This window comes from Apodemus sylvaticus, chromosome 4, assembly GCF_947179515.1.
Source record: "Apodemus sylvaticus chromosome 4, mApoSyl1.1, whole genome shotgun sequence".
Lineage (NCBI taxonomy): Eukaryota > Metazoa > Chordata > Mammalia > Rodentia > Muridae > Apodemus > Apodemus sylvaticus.
This window is the reverse complement of record NC_067475.1, coordinates 161,837,857-161,859,352: the sequence shown is the minus strand read 5'-3', so window position 1 is coordinate 161,859,352 and position 21,496 is coordinate 161,837,857. Positions and strand designations below refer to the sequence as shown.

The following is a 21,496-nucleotide window of genomic DNA, read 5'->3' as shown; positions in this document are numbered from 1 at the left end:
AACCACCAGGGGTCTTCCTGCACTCAGGAACTGAGCACATAGGCGGTTCATCTGCAAGCCAGTCCATCGTAGGACCTGGGTCCTATGTGAGAATCAACAGAGGGAGTGACCCCCACCACAACTTCTTCCCTCCATAATAGAGCAGACAGAGAACACCTGGTTGACCTTGACAACCTAAGTATAGCATTGCTTGAGCCAAGATTGAGAAGGGCTCCAAAGGCACAAAAGAGGAAGCCAGCATATCAGTAATCTGTGCCAGAAGAAACCCAGTCATCCAGTGTTGCAGAAATAACCTTAAAGATCCACAGTAGGTTGAAGCTCCAGCCAGTGACAATAAGACCATCTAACTCCTGGGAGACCAGATGGCTAAAGGCAAACGTAGGAACGTTACTAACAGAAACCAAGGCATTATGGCAGCATCTGAACCCAATTCTCCAACATTAGCAAGTCCTGGATACCCCAACACACCAGAAAAACAAGATTTGGATTTAAAATCACTAGTCATGATGCTAGTACAGGAACACATGAAGAACATACTTAAAGAAATTCAGGAGAAAATGGATCAAAAATTAGAAGCCCTTACAAGGGAAACACAAAAATCATTGAAAGAAATTCAGGAGAATACAAAAGCCAATAAGGAAAAAACGCAAAAATCACTTAAAGAAATACAGGAGAACCTTGATCAACAGGCAGAAGTCATGAAAGAGGAAACACAAAAATCGCTTAAAGAATTAGAGGAAAACACAAACAAGCAAATGACAGAACTGAGCAAAAATTTTCAGGATCTAAAAACAGAAGTAGGAACAACTAAGAAAGCACAAAGGGAGACAACTTTGGAGATAGAAAACCTTGGGAAGAAATCAGGGACCATAGATGCAAATAACAACAGAATACAAGAGATAGAAGAAAGAATCTCAGATGCCGAAGATACCATAGAAATCATGGACTCAACAGTTAAAGAAAATGCAAAATGCAAAAAGCTTGTAACCCAAAATATCCAGGAAATCCAGGACACAATGAGAAAGCCAAATCTAAGGATCATAGGTATTGATGAGTGTGAAGATCTACAACTTAAAGGGCCAGCAAATATCTTCAACAATATTATGGAAGAAAACTTCCCTAACCTAAAGAGAGATGCCCATGAATATACAAGAAGCCTACAGAACTCCAAACAGACTGGACCAGAACAGAAATAACTCCCGTCACATAATAATCAAAACCCCAAATGTACTAAAGAAAGAAAGAATACTTAGGGCAGTAAGAGAAAAAGGGCAAGTAACATATAAAGGAAGACCTATCAGAATTACACCAGATTTCTCACCAGAGACCATGAAAGCTAGAAGATCCTGGGCAGATCTCATGCAGACTCTAAGAGAAGAAAAATGCCAGCCAAGATTACTATACCCAGCGAAACTCTCAATCACTGTAGATGGAGAAACCATGACAAAACCACTACTGGGCATATATCCAGAGGATTCTTCAGCATGCAATAAGGACACATGCTCCACTATGTTCATAGCAGCCCTATTTGTAGTAGCCAGAAGCTGGAAAGAACCTAGATGTCCTTCAACGGAGGAATGGATACAAAAAATGTGGTATATTTACACAATGGAGTACTATTCAGCCATTAGAAACAATGAATTCATGAAATTCTTAGACAAATGGATGGAGCTGGAGAACATCATACTAAGTGAGGTAACCCAGTCTCAAAAGATCAATCATGGTATGCACTCACTGATAAGTGGATATTAGCCTAGAAACTTTGAATACCCAGGACATAATCCACAAATTAAATGATGTCCAAAAAGAATAGAGGAGTGAGCCCTGGTTCTGGAAAGAGTCAGTGCAAGAGTATAGGGGAATTCCTGAACAGGGAAGTGGGAAGGGGTAGATGGAAGAATAGGGGGACAGAAGAGGGCGTATGGGACTTGCGGGGAGTGGGGACCCAGAAAAGGGGAAATCATTTGCAATGTAAATAAATAAATAAATAAATGAAAAAAAAGAAAAAGAAAGAAAGAACAAAAGAAAGAAAAAATAAAAGAATGAAAGAGAGAAAGAAGGAAGGAAAGGGAGAAAGAAAGGGCAAATAAATAAAATAAATAGAAACATAGTTATAATTGAATTGGAACAAGCCAGCACACACTTACACACAGACACAGACACACACATACACACACAGGGACAAGGGAGAGCAGTGAATGGGATATGGCACATCTGCCTCCTTTTCTTTTTGTATTGGTTTTTTTTTTTTTTTTGGAATTTTTTGCACTTTTTATTGAATATATTCCTCATTTACATTTCAAATGTTATACCCTTTCCCAGTTTCCTCCCCTCCCTGAAATACCCCAACCCATCCTCCCACCCCCTGCTTCCAAGAATATGTCCCCCACCCAACACACTACCACCTACCCTCCCCCCTCGATTTTCCTATGCTGGGGCATCTATTGGGCATTTATAGGACCAGAGACCTGTCCTCCTACTGAAGCCCAACAAGGCATTCCTCTGCCACTCTTTTGGCTGGAACCATGTGTACCCTGTGGTTGATGGCTCAGTCCCTGGGAACCCTGGGGCATCTGGTCAGCCAAAATCATTATTCTTCCCAGACTAATTCTTAACCACCCAGCACTCCCAGAGCTCCCAGGGACAAAACCATCAACCAAAGAGTACACATGAAGTTACCCATGACTCCAGAAGCATAGGCAGCAGAGGATGGCCTTGTTGGACATCAAAGGGAGGACAGGCCCATAAATGTTCTGTGCTGCAGTGTAGGGGACTACCAGGACAAGGAAGCAGGAGGGATTTGGTTGGGGAACAGGGAGAGCTGAGATAGCTCATGGGATTTTCACGGGGGTGGGGAGCAGGAAAGAAGATAATATTTGAAATATAAATAAAGAATATATCTAGTTAACATCTACAACAAAAGAGAATAAGCAGAATCTGCCTCCTTTTCAAGTTGTTATTCGTTCCCAAATTCAACTAGAAGGATGGCACCGTAAATAATTCATTTTTTTTAAATGTGTTTGAAACTTTTCTCAAAATGAGTTGAGAAATGTAAAGGGGAGTGTCTGCCAAACCCCAAACACAGTAGAGGAAAAGAAAGTTACAATCAGTAAGTAATGAAGTAAGTATAAACTTAAAAAAAAAACAAAAGAAAAGAATATTTTAGTTTTGTACAAAATGCCTAATTAAAGTGTAGCCTCTCATAGTAAGGAATACATGTTGCACAGAATAATAGATTACTAGACACAACCAATGCATCATTAAATAAAGATTGATGTCTCTCATTCCTTTTCCTGCCACTTGTGAGTTCTATGTTGCTTTGGCACAGCAAGTTTTGATGTATTCCTCCAATGTCTTTCTTCACAAGGGTTTCCATATAGAAAAAATAAGATACTCCTTATACAGGTCTCCACCTAACAGAACAAGTACTCAGTGGATAAGTTATCAGACCAATGTTCATGTTAAATTTTAAAAGGTTTATGATAGTAAAAAAACAGTAAATAATATTGAAAGAGAAGATCTGAGGAATATTATAGCAACATTTATACTGATGATTTAATACACTGTATACATGTATGAAATTCAAAATAAGGAAGAATGTGATATTAAAAACTAATTGTAACTTTGAACATAAATGATGTGCTAATGGGAAACTTAGTAAGAAATTAAAAAATTAAACATCATTAAAAATTCTAGACTTCTTTTCATACCTGTGAACACCCTAGCCTTTCCTATATTGCCCTATATGTCAGTTTCCTTCAGAAATTTCTTTTTCGTATGTTTGTCCCTTCCCCAAACTGTCTTGAATGGTGAAAACTTAGAAATGAGTAGCTGGAGTATATTAGCATTTGAAAGTGTAGTTGCATGAATCTCCACAACTCAAGCCAAAGACCTCTGCTTTCATGATCCTAATGTTCAGCTGAGCTGTCAAAACTATTATAATAAGCTAGATAACTCTCAATGCAGAAAAACAATCACATGTACAAACAAGCAAACACTCCAGCATTCAAAGATTAGTCATGAAGTTGATCTTGTCCAGACACAGGTGACAGTTCCGTGTGTCTTTCCTGTGGCTCCTATGAGGATATCAACATTGATTCTGGAAAGTAAACATTCTTGTACATTTTAAAGTCTCCACCTAGATTCCTGCACCTCTCCAAACCTCTCCATCTCCTGTGCTATGCTAACAATTGCTTTCTATATACATACCTTTACAGTGGAGCCTGGAATTGAGAGCAAATCAATGGATATGAAATTATCGCTTTCCTTCTAGGCACTATATAACAAACTGAAGACTGCAGTTGGTAAACCAACCACTGAAGTCTGAGGATTCATTAGCAGTCAGGGTGACGGGCCATTGTGAAGTCAAGATTCAAGAGCTTATGCTATAACTGACAAAGTGACAAGTGCATTTCATCTTCTTCAGTCTTTTGGTTTTAAAATCATGTAGTTTAATAATTGTTGAACCATAGGCATTTTTATTAAATAACAGATTCTCAGAAAAGTATATGTTAATAGCTAAATAGATAGATGAAATGAGAGACAGATAGATATCAGTAATAATATCTATCCAAGAAGAGAAGTAATTTTCTACAAAACATTTTGAAATTCATACTCATTCTCAAATATTCTCAATACATTATTCTTTTTTAACCTATCAAAGGTATATGTGAAAATTCAGCTTCATTAACCCTATGAACCGTAGAGACCAACATGCAAAAATCACAGGACACTTTAAAAATAAATATGCTTTACTGAACAGAGTCAGAAAGCTTCATCTACAGGAAAGTCAGTCAGTATTGTAGATTAGTATATTATACTTCTCATCACAATGATACTTAGTTCAGAATCATAGTCAAGGATAAAATACATTCCTTAAATGAATTCATTCTATCCTCTACATCTTCACCATAAAAACAGAAAAAATAAGTATAAAATATGATTCTATTTTATTTTCTTGCTATTAAAGTTTGAGGTTTAATAATTAGGTCTTTTTATTCCTTTTTTTTCTGATGAATATTTTCTTCCTCCTGCTTTTTATTAAGTAGTTTCTTTTCTAATACAACATATTCTGATAGTTTTCCCTCCTCTACTCCTCAGCTCCTCCCCACCCGACACGCCCACATGCACACACGCCCCCCCCCCCCCCCACACACACGCACACATGCACACCTTCTCTCACATCTGGGCTCAGTCCATTTCTTTATCTCAGTAGAAAAGAACAGGTTTATTGCTTCTCGGCCTTTTGGCTAAGATCAAGTGTAGAAAAGAACAGGCTTCTTAGAGTCTACAGACTAAAATTTTTTTTTCAGAGAAACCAATGAAAGACCCAAAACTGTTCAATTGTGAGGTAAAGAAAATAAACTTAAGTCCAATCAAAGGTTCTTGACCTCACAGTGGTATGAACTCGCTGATAAGCGGCTATTAGCCTAGAAGATCAGAATACCCAAGAAACGATTCACATATCAAATGATGCCCAAGAAGAAGGAAGGAGAGGCCCCTAGTCCTAGAAAGGCTCAGTGCAGCAGTTTAGGGGAATACCAGGAAAGGGGAGCAGGAAGGGGTTCATGAGGTAACAAGGGGCGGGAAGAGGGCTTATGGGACTTTTTGAGAGGGGAGATCCAGGAAAGGGGAAATAATTTGAAATGTAAACAAAAATTATATCAAAAAATTAATTAAATTACACTTACAAAAAAAACTTCTTGAATACTACTGACATGTAAGTACACTTACTGCATCTATTCTGATATGTGGCTGTACGGGTTATTGTCACACTTCATAGGTGTTAGAAGCAGAATACTCCTGTCAATTGCTTCCCTAACATGTCAACATGTCTAATATTTTATGTACCATAGAAACTCATTTTCAACGTAGATGTTGCTAAGTCATAAACCGCTAGAATCAGTTGAATTTAGACATATTGCTGTAAGATTTCTTTGGCAAAATCCACTCAACCTTCCATGGCTGGGGCTAGAAATTTAAGTCAGATTTATGGAAGTAGTGAGGCCGTAGACTTGAAAATTTATCACACTAATTTACTAGATCAGCTCAATTCCTTCTGTAGCATTCTAAATAATTTAAACATTTATTGATGTATTTTTTTAACACTTAATATTTTATCCCCCCATCTCATCCACTCTCAGAACTTTCCACATCCCATATCTCCTCCCCACCCTGCTGTCTCCACATGGATGTCCTCATCCTCCAGCCCACCTGACCTCTAAACTCCCTGGGCCCTAGAGTCTCTTGAGGGTTAGGTGCATCATCTCTGAATGAATACAGACCTGGAGGTTTCTTTTGTAAGTGTGTTGGGGGCCTCATGTCAGCTGGTGTATGCTGCCTATTTGGTGGTTCAGTGTTTGAGAGATCTGAGAGGTCCAGATTGAGAGTGCTGGTCGTCCTACTGGGTCTCCTTCCTTAGCTGCTTTCATCCTTCCCTAATTCAACAACAGGAGTCAGGTGCTTCTGTCCATTAGTTGGGTGCAAATGTCTGTATCTGATTCTTTCAGCTGTTTGTTGGATCATTCAGAGGGCAGTCATGATAGGTCCCTTATTGTGAACTCTCCATAGCCTCAGTAATAGTGTCAGACCTTAGAGCCTCCCCTTGAGCTAGACCTCACTTTGGGCCTATCTCTGGCTCTTTTCCTCAGGCTCCTTTCCATTTCTATCTCTGCAGTTGTTTCAGAGAGGAACAATTACAGATCAGAGTTGTGACTGTGGGATGCCCCTCCCTCATTTAATGCCCTATCTTTCTTCCTGCTGGAGGTGGGCTATGTTCCCTCTCCCCACTGTCAGGCATCTAAGGTTGCTCCCTTTAGTGCCTGATAGTCGCTCACCTCCCAGGACTCTGGTACATTCTGGAGGGTCTGCCCCCTAACCTTCTACTTTTCAAGGTTGCTTGTTTACATTCTTTGTGCTGGCCCTCAGGGCTTCAGTCCTTTTCCTTCTCCCCATCCTAGATCAGGTTCCCCTCTCCCATGACTCCCCTGACCACTGTCCACTTTCCTTCCCAGGTCCCACCCTTCTTCCCCACTTGTGATTGCTTTCTTCTCCCTCCCAAGTGGGACTGAGTTGTCCTCACTTGTGCACTTCAGCTTGTTGACCTTTTTTGAGGTCTGTGGACTGTATGTTGGGTATTATGCATTTTTTGGCTAATATCCGCTTATTAGTGAGAACATTAGTGTGTCCTTTTGTGTCCGAATACCTTACTCAGAATATTTTCTAATTCCTTCCATTTGCTTGAAAAATTCAGGATGTCCTCATGCTTAACAGCTGAGTAGTATTCCGTTGTGTAAATGAACATTTTCTGTATCGATTTGTTGTGGGACATCTGGGTTGTTTCCAGCTTCTAGGTATCTAAGATACCTAGCAGCACAAGGTTGCTATGAACGTAGTGGAACACGTGCCTCTGTGGCATGGTGGGCATCATTTGGGTATATTCTCAAGAGTGGTATTGCTAGGTCATCAGGTAGATCTATTTCCATTTTTCAAAATAAACACCAGAATGATTTCCAGAATGGTTGTAACAGGTTGCAACTCCACCAGCAATGGCGGAGTGTTCCTCTTTCTACATATCCTCAACAACACTGGTTGTCATCTGAGGTTTTTGAATGTAGTCAATCTGATTGGTGTAAAGTGGGATCCTGGGGTCATTTTGTTGTTTTGTTGGTTTTTGTTTTCTCTCAATATCTATTTTTCTATTGAGTATCTTCATTTACATTGCCAATGGTAAAACCTTTCCCAATTTCCCCCCTCCTGAAAGCCCCCCTCCCCAAAGATTCCCTACCCCTCCTCCCATCACTTGCCTCCATGTGTATGTCCCTCTACCTGACACATTCCCACCTCACCCCCAGCCCCCACCCCCATCTGTTTCCTTTTGTTGGGGCCTCTATTGAGCCTTTACCTGACCAAAGACCACTCCTCCCACTGATCCTGATGGTTCAGTCCCTGGGAGTCTTGGGGTGTCTGAGTGTCTGAAGTCATTCTTATTCCCATGGGGCTGTAACCCCTTCAGGTACTCCAGACTACCCTCCAGATCCTCCCACTGGTGACCCCAAGCCCAGTCCAATAGTTGATCTGCCTCTGTATTTATAGAGCTCTGTCAGGGCCCATCTGGAGACAGCCATGGCATGCTCCTTTTGGTACATGCTTCTTGTTGTAGTGTCGGGGTTTGGTGACTGTTTGTAGGATGAATCCCCAGGTAAGGCAGTCTCTGGGTGGCCTTTACTTCAGACTCTGCTCATTTCTCTGATCACTAAAACCTTTGACCATTCCTATGTTTTTTGAAGCCATGATTCACCTTTAATCTTATCATGTGTGATGATTAATGCTGATCATTAATGGAATTCTATTTAGAATTCTCTCTGAAAAAAGATTCTGGACATGACACTGAGGGTGTATTTATGGTCCTTAGATTCTGTCTATGCTTAAGTAACTGGTGGCCAAACCAATAGTATAACTAGGTTCTACTATTCCTTTCATGGTTCCTGGGATGTTTAAAAAGAAAAAACTTACTGAATATTAACATTTATTGTCCTCTGCTTCTGAATTAGGTGAACGACTTCACTAGCTACAACCTCCTGACATTAGAACTGCTGTATGTTGATATCTTGAGCCCTCAAAAAAATGAGCTATTTTCCTAATGTAAATAATTTAGTAGAGTACATTTTCACAGAACTAGGACAATAATTACTATTAACAAAATTATTGTGCAGGACTTAAAATGCCGTTTTGATTGTAGTTTGGAAGAAAAAATTAATAAAGTGATTCTAGTGGATCTGTTGCATGAATATAGGTGCCTGAGTAAGAGAGGTGGAGGAGAGTACTGGAAATGCCATTTTACAAATACTATGGAGAATCATGAATCAGGCATATTCGAGTCTAAGCAATAACAATTTAATTCAATTTATTATAATAGATAAGAATATGTAATACATAACTTGAAATAAATAGTGAGTGAATCTATTTGTAATAAATAATATGGGTAAATGTATAATTGAAGTTGTTTCTTTTATTGAAATAGAATGACAGGAACCTTCTTTAGTCATGAGGAAGTTTCCTTTGTGGAAAGTCATATGTTGCAGTTGTTTCGTTGTCCCCTGCTAAATGAAGTCAAGAAATGTCTTAGTTAGAAAAACATTCTCTGATGATAGATTCACCCCACTTCAGATCAGACTAGTTTTCAGTATATTTTCTGAACTGTACACAAAAGCTTCTTGAGTTAACAATATATCTGCTCCTGAATGTGTTATTTGTTAAGATTCCTCACATAGGTGTTGTAGTGGATCCTGTGCAACTTCATATTGATACCAAATGCTAAGCATTTGGCAAGATTATGAATCAAATGAAATTAAAGATCAGTGTTTCTGTCCAAGAATAGCAAAGCTTGTTGGCACATTGTTCACTCTTGGGAGTATGTGTAATGAATTTTTTAAATTGAATAATTGTTTCTAAGTGAACTTTTTAAAAATAATTTCATATCCAAGATATCCTACATGACTTATGGACCATGGGAAGAAAGGTGAGAAATATAACAGGTAATATGCTGGAATTTGTACAGGGTCTAAGTAAGGAGTTCCTCTGTCCTACATGCATGTATGAAAGAATATATGTGTGTGTGTGAGTGTGTGTGTGTGTGAGTGTGTGTGTGTATGTGTGTGTATGTGTGTCTTTATGCATACCTATGTATATATACACATATTAATATATAATTTAATGAAAGTATTGTTTAAAAATCTTTTCCCACGTTTTAATATAATAGGCCACAATAGGGCTTTGATATTTACAAATTTATGAAATCAGAGAATATCATCCTTCTATCTGTTTAATGACTAATTTCTCTTAATCTCTAGGAACTTCTGCTTGAGAAGAAGCAGATGAAACCTTTAATTCATCAGTATTTCAAAGCTTTTGACTTACCAGCAGTGTTTACTGTAGTCTTTATGTCATCTGACCTCTTCTGACTGTTGTCACAAATTATAGCGTCATCTTCTCCAAATATATCTACAAAGTTATCAATCATGATTTGTATAACAGAGATCTGTAACACCACAAGGAAAAACAAACAAGATCTTCTGTAATTTTACATAGTTTACCAAATTGAAATCGATAAAAAAAGGAATTCCAAAATTAAAAGGAAAATATCAGTTACTTTGAGCAGATATGAACCTGTGAAATTAAGTCTCTGTCTGAAATGGAGATGCTTAAGTTCTTCGCAGCTTACTTTATCATGTTAAAATTTCATACATACCTCAAAGAATAGGGGAACTACTAAAGCAATGTAACATTTCAGAACTGATATGCTGCCAGAATAACTGTGAGTGAATCACAGTACTGACTTCAAAGATTTCTTGAATTAGTGATTTTATGCAGGGGAATGGGGAAGAGGTGGAGTTTCATTGTGATATTTTGAATGTGATGCCTGTCTAATTCCAGGCATCTCAATATATGGTACCATCTTTGTGAAATCTTTTGAGTGGTTTAGTGACTTGACATCTCTGGAGGAAGTATGTCATAGGTTAGAATGTAAGGTCACAGAAGTCAGGTGCCATTTGGAGTGTACGCTCTATGCTTCACGTTTGCTGCCTAAGATGAGAGCCACCAGGTCTCTGCTTCCTGTTTGGTTGCCCTACCTTCCTGCAGCCATGCTCCTCTGTCATGAATTTGAAGGATGGTAATGTCTCTAAATCTCTAAGTCCCAAATAAACATTTACTTCTATGAGTTGCCTTGGTCCTGGTGTTTTACTAAAGCAATAGAAAAATGACTAATGAAGAATTTGGTGAGAACAGGGATCTATGTTGAGAAACTGAGACAACAGATTGGCCCATTGTGTAGAAAAGTCTGTGGAGTATTTTCTTGATTAACAATGGAATTTATAGGTCCCAGAACTCCAGGATGGTGCCACCCAGGAGCTATTACTGAGACAAAGAGAGATAGGAGGTGCAGGAAAAGAGGCAGCAAGCACTCTTACACAGCTTGTGCATCAGTTCTTGCCTCCAGCTTCCTGCCTCGCTTTGGTTTTGCCCTGACATTTTCAGTAGTTAACTGGTAACTAGAAGTATATTGTGAAGTGTAACCTGTCCTCCAGAATTTTCCTCAGTGTTTTATCATAATAGTAGCAAATTAAGACACTTTCTAAATTGAAGGAGCTTTTCATTGGTCTACTCTACTCCATGGTGAGTAATACCACCATGACTTCATTCCTGTGGACCTTATTTCTGGAAACTACTCTTTGAAAAGTACCCTTGCTTTCTTTTCTTTTTGTTGTTGCCTTTTTTGTTGTTTAACTTTTTTTTCTTTTCAAAATGTAAGTCCTTTGTTGATTCTCTGTGAATTTCTCATCATGCAACCCAGTAACACTCATTTTCTAGTCCATCCATATCTACACTCTCCCCTCGTAACTTCCCCCAAACTTTAAAAAAATTAAAACATAAATAAAATTTTAAATTAAAATTAAACTGAGGGAAGAGGGGGTCGTGAGGATGAGACCTAGAGTAGTGTACTGCAATCAGAATTAAAACTAAATAATTAAAGTGATGAAAAATATAAATGCATATAGCTTTCTAGGAAAAGGAAGAGATAAATAAAGCAAAATATTAAGGTACCTAAAAATGTACCCAAAATAATGCAAACATATACTTCTATTTTATATAAGTAGAAGTTAGTGCTAAAATATTAGAAACTATATTATATAACATAGAGTACATGTTCATCATTATTCATTATATTACATATTGTATGTATATATATGTATACATATATATGTATACATATATCTATATGTATATATGTCTGTATACATATGCATATATATATGTATATGTCTATATGTCTGTGTATATCTATATCTATATCTATATATATAAAATTGTATGCAATGTTCTTTTTTATGACCAGTAGTGCAGTTAGGGTAATTCATAATTTTAATAGTCTCACATTGATAAAGCACAACTATCATGTGTTCCAAAGTACAGCTGTAATAGTAAATAATCAAACAAGTGAAACACTAGGTAATAGGGATTTTTTTCAACTTTACTGTAGTCTTCTTGAACTACCATTATACATGCAGCATATTATTGGGTAAAACATTAATATCTAAGATCAATATCTGAAAAAAAAGTAAAAAGGAAAGAAAGAACAAAAAACAAATGATTCACTTCCTTCAAACTATGTTAACAATCTCCCTTCCCAATGTTTCCTGAAATAGATCAATGTATCTCCCACTCCAGAATAATGCAATCTTAGGGTTTCCTTTAACATCGCTGACCTTTCTGAGGTACTCCCAATTTCTTGATCACAATGACTACTTTGTTCTCAAAGGGAAAAATCAGATCCTCTTACCTTTTTTGGAATGTCACTTCCAAATAATGAGTTCACACAAGTCTGATCCCATAACACATGTGGGGCTATACGTATAGATAAGATGAAGCTGTCTAGAGTATTCTTGGCAGAAGTTTTAATTTTTAATAGCACACGAATGAGCTGTTTAAGAACAATGTAATTTGCTTGTGGCATCTTCAGTAGAATACTATATAGACAAAGGAAAATTTTACTGTTGATTGTCTGACAAGTAATGCTGCATTGTCAACATCCTTAATCATTAGGGAAATGCAAATCAAAATAACCCTGAAATTCCACCTCATTCCAGTTAAAATGGCCAGGATCAAAAACTTGGGGGACAGCAGATGCTGGTAAGGATGTGGAGAAAGAAGAACACTCCTACATTGCTGGTGGGATTGCAAGTTGGTAAAACCACTCTGGATATCGGGTTGTTGATTCCTCAGAAAATTGGACATAGTACTACCAGCGGACCTAGCTATACCACTCCTTGGCTTATATCCTGAAGAAGCTCCAACAGACAATAAGGCCACATGCTCCACTATGCTCATAGTAGCCTTATTTATAGTAGGCAGAAGCTGGAAAGAACCCACATGTCCCTCAACAGAGGTATAGGTACAGAAAATGTACATTTATAAGATGGAGTACTGCTCAGCTATTAAAATCAATGAATTCATGAAATTCTTAGGCAAATGGGTAGAACTAGAAAATATCCTGAGTGAGGTAACCCAAAACCAACCAATCAAACAAACGAAAAACAAACACATCTTATGCACTCATTGATGCGTGAATATCAACCAAAACGCTCAGAATACCCAAGACACAATTCACAGACCACATGAAGGCCGAGAAGAAGGAAGGCCGCAGTGTGGATACTTCCATTTGTCTTAGAAGGGGGATCAAAATACCCATGGGAGGAGATTTAGACACAAAAGGTGGAGCAGAACCTTAAGGAAAGGCCATTTAGAGACTGCTCCACATGGGATTCATCCCATACACACTTACCAAACCCAGTCACTATTGTGACTGCCAACAAGGGCTATCCGACAGGAGCCCGATATACCTGTCTCCTGAGAGGCTCTGCCAGTGCCTGACAAAGACAGAAGTTGATGCTCACAGCCAACCAATGGACTAAGCACAGGGTCCCCAATGGAGGAGCTAGAGAGCTGTAGGGTTTTGCAGCCCCATAGGCTGGAATAATAATATGAACCAACCAGTAACCAGAGCTCCAAGGAACTAACCCACCAACTATAGAGTACATATGGAGGGACCCATGGCTCCAGCTACATATATAGAAGAGGATGGGTTTTTCAGAAATCAATGAGAGGAGAGGACGTTGGTCCTGTGAAAGCTTGCTGCTCCACTGAAGGGTAATGCCAGGACAGGAAAGTGGGAGTGGGTAGATAGGTGAGCAGGGGTCTGGAAGATGGGATAGGGGGTTTTCTGAGAGGAAATGAGGAAAGGGAATAATATTTGAGATGTAAATAAAGTAAATATCTAATAAAAAGAAATGGAACTTTGGATATAGTTATGCCATCGACTGCATGCATAGCTTCTGCATGTGCACTAATATAAACAAATGAATGACCCCACCCCAAAATACAGATTTTAGGTAAAATATTGCTAGTGTTGGCTAAAATATTATCTGAAAATCAATTTCCCTTATAGAATTATGGGAAACTTTAAAAATTATGTATGCATTTTTCTGTATTACATGTATTACTGCTACCCACAGAACCCAGAGGAAGTTGTCAGGTTCTCTGGAAATAGAATGAATGAATGAAGCTTGTTGCAGGTTGTGTGTGTTCTGTGTATGGAAAAAAGTGTCGCTAAACAATGAACCATCTTTCTAACCACCATGGGGGCACATTTAATATCCAACTTACTATGAATCCATGCAGCACTCTTGTGACACTCTGGAACACAAGGAGCAGAAGGCGCACTAGTGACCTTACACAATGCAGGCATAAAAGCTTCTGCTATAGATAAGGCAGAGATACTGGAGTCCTGGGTAGAAATGGGAGCTCAAAGTCCTGGTACTTAAGAAATCATTCTATGGATACAGGGAAATGACCCAAAGAAGTCAAAGCTATACCTGACCCAGACTTATCTAGGTAGTTATAGTTGAAAAGGAAGAACTTAGTAATAGCTTCACGTTCTAATTAATGATATATGTATTTAAATGTTCAATATTTACAATACTATGGTAATAGTATTAGGATACAAATAGCCCACAGTTATCTTTTAACTTGTCTCACTCAGGAGTTCAAACCAATGTTCTAATCTGTCTTGCACACAACTGCGTAGCATAAGCTGTCTTCCACACCATGACCATTATAATTTAGAAGACTCTCAAGTGGTTGGATTACAGACATGGTACAACATACTTGTGTGAGAAATGCACCTGTTTATAAAGTGACTATACATGTCTTAGCAAAGGAAACTTCTTGTCTTGGGACATCATTCCAGCTTATAATCCTATAAAGACAAGCCCATATATCTCAAAATGCATTACTTCTAACTTTGGGCATTTCCCCAAGTGTATACTATGTCATTACCTTCGTATAGTTGAAATTTTTCCAAGCAGGGATTCTTCATCAAGGACACTAAGCCAATTTTCATACAAATCTGAATAAAGTAAGCTTCCTTGTATGTTTCTAATAAAATCCTTTTATAATGAAAAAAAAAGAAAATTAATGGTCTATGTACATTGTAGAAAGTATTTGAAAAAAGTTTTGCTTAAAAATAGGAGGTTAGACCAGGGATTGTTAACTTGTGTGTCACAATCTGTTTGGGGGTTCCATATCCTGCATATCAATAATTCCATGCATTATGCATTATAAAAGTGGAAACTAAAGGCAGGAGCCTATGTGTTTTTACCTAAGAGTAGAAGCAAAGAATCAGAGTTCTGACTGCAGCATCAATGAAATAACCCTACTGTCTATTCTGATTGCCTTTCCTGGTTTTCAGTCCACCCTACTACCTGAAATCAGGGATATGCTTTCCAACTCACAGGCTGAAATTCTATCTGTCTCAATGGAGGTCAGCCACTCTGTGGGATATCCAGACAGTAGCCTAGCATGACTGCTCTCTGAGAGACTTCACCCAGCAGCTGGCTAAAACAGATAGAGACCCACAGGGAAACATTAGATAGAGCTATGGACTCTTAGTGAATAATTGAGGAAAGAATTCAGGGCCTCGATCAAGATAGGGACTCCACACCTTTCCACCTGTCTGTGGAAACCCCTCACCCAGCTGGCCTCAGTAGGAGAAGTTGTGCTAACCTTGAAGAGAATTGATTTGTCAGGGTGCAAGGATAACACATGGGGACCTTGACCTGCTCAGAGGAGAAGGAAAAAGACTCATAAAGGATGAAGAGGTAGAGTGTAGCAGTTTCAAGATGAAAATTAATAAATAAATGAATGAATAAATAGGTAGTAATAATAGTAATATTAAAAGAAGAAAAAATGAACAGTAAGTATTAAAAAAACAATAAAACAAACAAAAAGCAAAGTGTTCTTTCTGGAAATAAAAAACCATCCAAAAATGACAGGGCCAGGAAATGCTTCATTCTGATTGTATAATTAGGTGAACTTGTACTTTCAGTTCACAGAGAGTAAAGTTGTAATATACATATATGCCTCTGGGTACACCTGGAATAGTGGTGAACTTCCTTACTTAAGCACACTGTTTTACATGTGAGAATGTCTCACAGTTTCACATCCATTCTTAAAACATGTAAATATTCAATTAAAATGTGTAAATATTCAACTATTTAAATTAATTGTAAGCAGCAACTTGTTTGAGGAGAGAAGCGTGTCTTTATTCATGAAATGCCACAATTAACTTTCACATTGTATCAAGGATAGAAATTCAGACAAATGGAAGGTGCCCAGGTGTTCCTGTACCTTTAAATTGCTGTGAATACACATGACTTCCAGTTACTGATCTTCACTTTTCTCCCTGTGATGTGGTCCCAGGTTTCTGGCAATGAGAGCCAGATGCACTTGGCAAGCTTGAGGGCCAAGGGGGGATCATTGGTTACCATTGCTTAACGTTATTAACCATGGCTACTCTCAGAGCATTATCTTTTCTCTTGATGTCTGGGGCCATAGCTCCAGTCTACTTAGAGGCAATCTCAGATCATGCCCCAAATAAAAATCAAACAATGATATTTGCTCTAGAGTTACTGCTGCTCACTGAGAAGTTAAGCATATTAGACTACTTAGAAGTAAGTTAGGCTAATTCTTCAGTATTTGACATGGGGTTAGGATGGCAATATCAGGAAAAAGTGAAAATACTGCTTTATTTTTTCTTAGAGAAGGAAAACAATTTTATATATCTACTGGACAGAGGGCAACATGCAATTCTCTCACATTACAAGTCTGTGGTAGAATAGCTATTTTGTACTGTTGTTACTTAAGTTTTTGTGGTAAGTATGATTTAAGACATGCATCGTGTAAAACACACTTTTATTACTATTATTACTTGTTCTATTATTAATTCAGGTGGTATAGTTAGAGAGGTGAAATCAGTGGGAACATTTGTAATGCCAAAAAAGCCCATCTGATGTATGAGAAAGTTAACCTCCAACAGAAAGTGTTCACCTGTGTCTTTGTGATGAATCTTTGAGCTTGTCACACTTTTACCTCACGTGACTCTTATTCGGAGATCATGTATCCATAGTTCAAGAAAACTGTCATGATCTGGTAATCTCAAGGACAGAATATGCATCTCTAGAGGGATGCTGAATGTTGGTGATGCAAAATACTGCCTTACCTTTAAAAGGTAAGCTACTGTGAGTACTGATTCTTGGTCCCAATTAATGTGTTGCTCAGTATAGATCTTATCCCTCAGGACCAAGTGTGATCTATCGGAAATGGATTGGAATACTTCTTCTGATTCTGGTCCTTTTTCCGCAATGACCGATATCATATCCTGTGTGGGATAAAGACAAGCTTCTATTATAACAGATCCAAACAGCTAAAGCACAAATAGGTCTTTGAAGGTAAACCAGAGTCATGGCAATCATGGATGCATAGCTACAACTGAAAGAAATGAAGAGGACATTTCACTTTTTTCTTTTTTAGCTTCCAAATATATTTCCTTCCCTAATCCATTTTTCCCAATTTGAATCATCAAGGGTTTCTGGTAATTAAACAACCCTCAAGATTGAATCACACTTCTAGTCACTGAAGCATTTTGGTGAATGGTGCTCTCTTACTTTTTCTTTGCTTTTTGAAGTTCTTTCTCGAGCATGCCATTCCAAGTAACTATTGGGATAGTTCTCTTTCAGAGATCACATCACTATTTGGCTTCCTGTCTACCCTGACCTCTACTGTGAAAACTGGCATTTGTGTTTTAAAGAAATCTTTCCTTTTCCACTATACTTCTGAGACTTTTATTTCCTTCTTTGGTGACTTCTTATTTTAAACCATCCTTATCGAAAGATGCTGTCACATTTAAGAACCCAAGCAATTTTCAGTTGTTCTACCATGGTTTCACTCTGTAAAAATGAGGACCATACACAGATTTACTCCATGTTTTCTTTCATTTTAATTGATTACATGATTACAGTTATTGATGACAAAATTATCCTGATCTAAAATACCTAAGGAATGGGCAGTAATTCTCATGTGTCTAACATGATAAACTTGTTCACGTGTGGCATAAATTCCTGGCACAGGCATAGAGCTAAAAGAGATGCTGGACAGTAAATGAATATTTCCAATGGAAATCTAGAAGCATATTTAAGATAGACTAAGCCTATTAGGCGACAATTTCATAGAATGCAGTAGTATAAAAAGATCAATGTATAGCAAAAAACATGTATATATCTAATTTATTGTTAATATCAGATAGTAATCTATAGATATTTTTGATTATAAGATTGAGTAATACCAGAGGCAATAACACCAATGGAGTCCTAACACAGTTCAAAATATTGATAGTTGGGCAATTCCAAAGATCCATTTCATCCAACAAGCTGGTGAGTTTGGGTCTTTGCTGAAATCAGTGAAAAACATGGGAATACTATTTCTTTTCAAATTTTCACTTTTCTTTAATTTAGAAGACTCTAACTTCAGTAGGTTTTATTTCTACTTTAAAAGAATCTGACCTCATGAATAGGTTATCTGTATATTCATCAGTTTGGTGAAATAGTTGACTTAGAAAATAGGTTCCCAGAAATTATGGGAAATAGGACAGGTTTAGAAACCCAAAATGAAACAAACTCACAAGTATAGAAGGTAGCATTTTGTCCAAGCATATAAACCGTGGACAAGTACGAAATACTTGGTTTTTTGGTGGTGCAGTAGGAGTTTGAGAAGTTGTTTGCTGGGTTGCATTCATATTATCTTCTTGAGTCTCTGATTCTAATAAAGGAGTAAAATCATTATTTATTGTAATTGAACTCACTTAGCACTTGCATGACCTTCACATTTTATAGCCTGCATTACTTATGCTTCACCACAAAGACACAGAAAAATAATCAGTATTATAACATTTATAATCATGACATTACTTCATAAGGCATTGGATATCTAGTTGTATATGGCCACAGTTCTAGTATACCTAGTAGTTTTAGGGTTTGTCTTGAAAGGTAAGCATATAGGTATTAGATTCAAGCGATAAAATAGTACCAATTTTTTAGTCCACCTGTGTCTTTCTGGCAGAACTGCCATGGCCAAATGTAAATTAACAATAGTATTTGCATTTCACCACACAACTTGCCTGACTGCACTTTTATTACAATCCTTGGTTTCCCCCTTCACAACCCACCGAACTGAGAGCTCAAATCTGAGTTCACAGTGTCAATGAATCCCATACTGGTATATTAGGCTATATTTTAAAACTTGCATAAAAGAAAAGCATTTTGGCATGTGCCTTTATACCCAGACCTCAGAAGCTGAGCCAAGATGATCTCTGCGAGTTTGAGGTCAGTCTGGTCTACACAGTAAGATTTAGGACAGCCAGACATTTCAGGTAGAGAAAACCCAATTTGGTATTGAATTGCTATTCAATGTATAATACACATCTAAATTAATACCCTTTATATCAAAGTAAGTAACATATACTTAGTCAATTACTCTCATTTCTGGGATTTACCTTTTGCATAAATTCAGGACCAGTGCAAAGAGGTACCAAAATATGGAGGGAATCTCTTGCAGTAGGAAATTATAGCACACAGGTGAAGTGTCCCTTCACATGGTTTAGCAAATTCTTCATTGTTGTTTGTTATAAAATTCATAGTTCAGTGCTAAACGATTCTAACTTTTAACTTATAGTAGTAGGACATGTATACACACCGTTAGTGCCCTCAGAGAGAGGAGGAGCCACTTGACTTATTGTTGGTTCATCATGGTCAGGGGTGTATGTCCTCCCCTTGGGGCAGCTGCTGGCTCCATGTTCTGGTTCATTTGGGGTGATGATATTAGATGTAGTAACCTGGTCACATGAGGTATTTCCTCCGGGTCCATGATAAAACGAGGTTTCATACCATAGTGCAACAATATCTAGCCCGAACAGTTTCGGAGAATTATCTATGAGGAATGTTACGAGAGAAATCTGGGACAAAAAAAGGGCAAACAAAAAGGGTCTCTGTCATTTTGCATAGTTACAAATCACATTTTATTTAAGAATTTGGGAGGCTAAAAGTATGTACTTTAAAATACTGAGATAACGTTAGCTTTAATGAAGTATCGAGGCGGGCTTCTTCTTAGAAATTTAAAAGATGATTATGAGATCAGATATTCAAGTGTGGTCATCACAGTCCAATATCATATAAGAGGATGATTTCCAATTTTCACCCTGTGAGGCCCAGAATGTTATACATATTGTCCACTTGATTAACCTTGCTTGTCTTGGACACATTCATGGCTGGGCATATTTGTAAGGATGCTTAAAGAAAAGCACAGCTAAGGAGGGAACTTTCTACTCAAAGGTCCCATGGGCTAACTAAAAGGCAAGAGACAGGCAAACCCATCTATGTGGTAACATTCACATTTCCCTGATGGTTCAGTGCAAATGCCATGGTAACAGCTTGATCCTCAGGTTTATTATGCTGGGAATTAATAAAATAATGCCTATGGAAGAAACTGGATAGTTATGGATCTGCAGTGTTTGTTTCTTTGTAACCCTTTTTTTTTCTTAGGATATTTGTTCCTATGCAATATGAGGAATACTTATTCTCAATTAGGCTGTCCTATAATATATTCCTTTCAGGTCCCAGGGCAGTTGGTCAATTAATAGTGAATCAGAAGCTCAAATACTGAGAATCAAAATAACCATTTGATACCAATACTGTAAAAATTCTGGTACTTTATTATAATATTTGAAAGGCAGGTCCCATAGAATACTTTACTCTATAATTCTCTAAACCAATGATAACCAGCATCAAGAGGTCAAGGCCATATTTAATTACAGAAATCAGGAGTCATAATAACCATACCTGATAAAAATGATCCAAAATTGCATTACCTTTGTTTTGTTGAGGAAACCATCATGAAAACAAGTAGCATTTTACAAATTCTACACTGATTACATCAGAATTCATTCTTGGTTGGTGAACCCAGTACCCAGGTTTTTTTTTTTTTTTTTTTTTTTTTTTTCATTTCACAGCATTTATTCTCACTGGATTCGTCTAAGGATATTCTAAGTCACAACTGACAAAAAAACTGCATCATTGAGCTCAAATACCTATTTATATTTTACTTACTTAAAATGCACCAATGATTCTTCCTCTCCAAAAGAAAGCCATTCAAACATGTACTTATTTTACGAAATGAAGCAAAACCAAAGCCAAAATCATCATCATCAACAACAAAGTAACTCAGACTCTGAGGGTAATACTGTCTTTCTGTCACATTGTAAAGGCTTATCAAAGCTAGGCTTAAAGTAAATGGCCAATTACCTTTTTGGAAATATCAGTAGCCAGTACTTTATTTCCATATCTAGGAAGGCATAAAAGAAATGGCGCTATTGCAGCAGAGAGACTGTATGCTGGCATGTGGTTTATCGAGGAATTTCTGGCTATTTTATTTAGAATTCTAAACATCTGTCTCAGGAATGCAGCATTCAGTGGCGGGAGTTCTTCTAAAAGCCTGAACAAAGAGACAGTTATGTTAAAAACAAGTTTACTCAATTTATAAATATAGAAAA

General features: G+C 37.6%; 1 protein-coding gene and 1 pseudogene across 17 annotated transcripts in view; one reads left to right on the top strand and one right to left on the bottom strand.

Moving 5' to 3' along the window:
• LOC127683526 (rho GTPase-activating protein 20-like) overlaps window positions 1-21,496 on the bottom strand; it is a 626,457-nt gene that overhangs the window by 309,569 nt on the left and 295,392 nt on the right. For 5 of the 17 annotated variants that reach the window (XM_052180832.1, XM_052180841.1, XM_052180839.1 and 2 more), the window contains 4 exons: window positions 19,645-19,903; window positions 18,575-18,711; window positions 17,117-17,275; window positions 14,896-15,005 (listed from right to left, as the gene is read on the bottom strand). The exons of 2 other annotated variants lie outside the window; for them this stretch is intronic. In XM_052180832.1, coding sequence (XP_052036792.1) covers window positions 14,896-15,005; window positions 17,117-17,275; window positions 18,575-18,711; window positions 19,645-19,903 — 665 coding nt within the window. Of the gene's footprint in view, window positions 1-9,948; window positions 10,040-12,340; window positions 12,406-14,895; window positions 15,006-17,116; window positions 17,276-18,574; window positions 18,712-19,644; window positions 19,904-21,248; window positions 21,439-21,496 lie in introns of those variants that run through there. 10 more of the 17 variants (XM_052180843.1, XM_052180842.1, XM_052180837.1 and 7 more) reach the window with 9 other exon arrangements.
• On the top strand, window positions 5,230-5,322 carry LOC127683969 (uncharacterized; annotated as a pseudogene).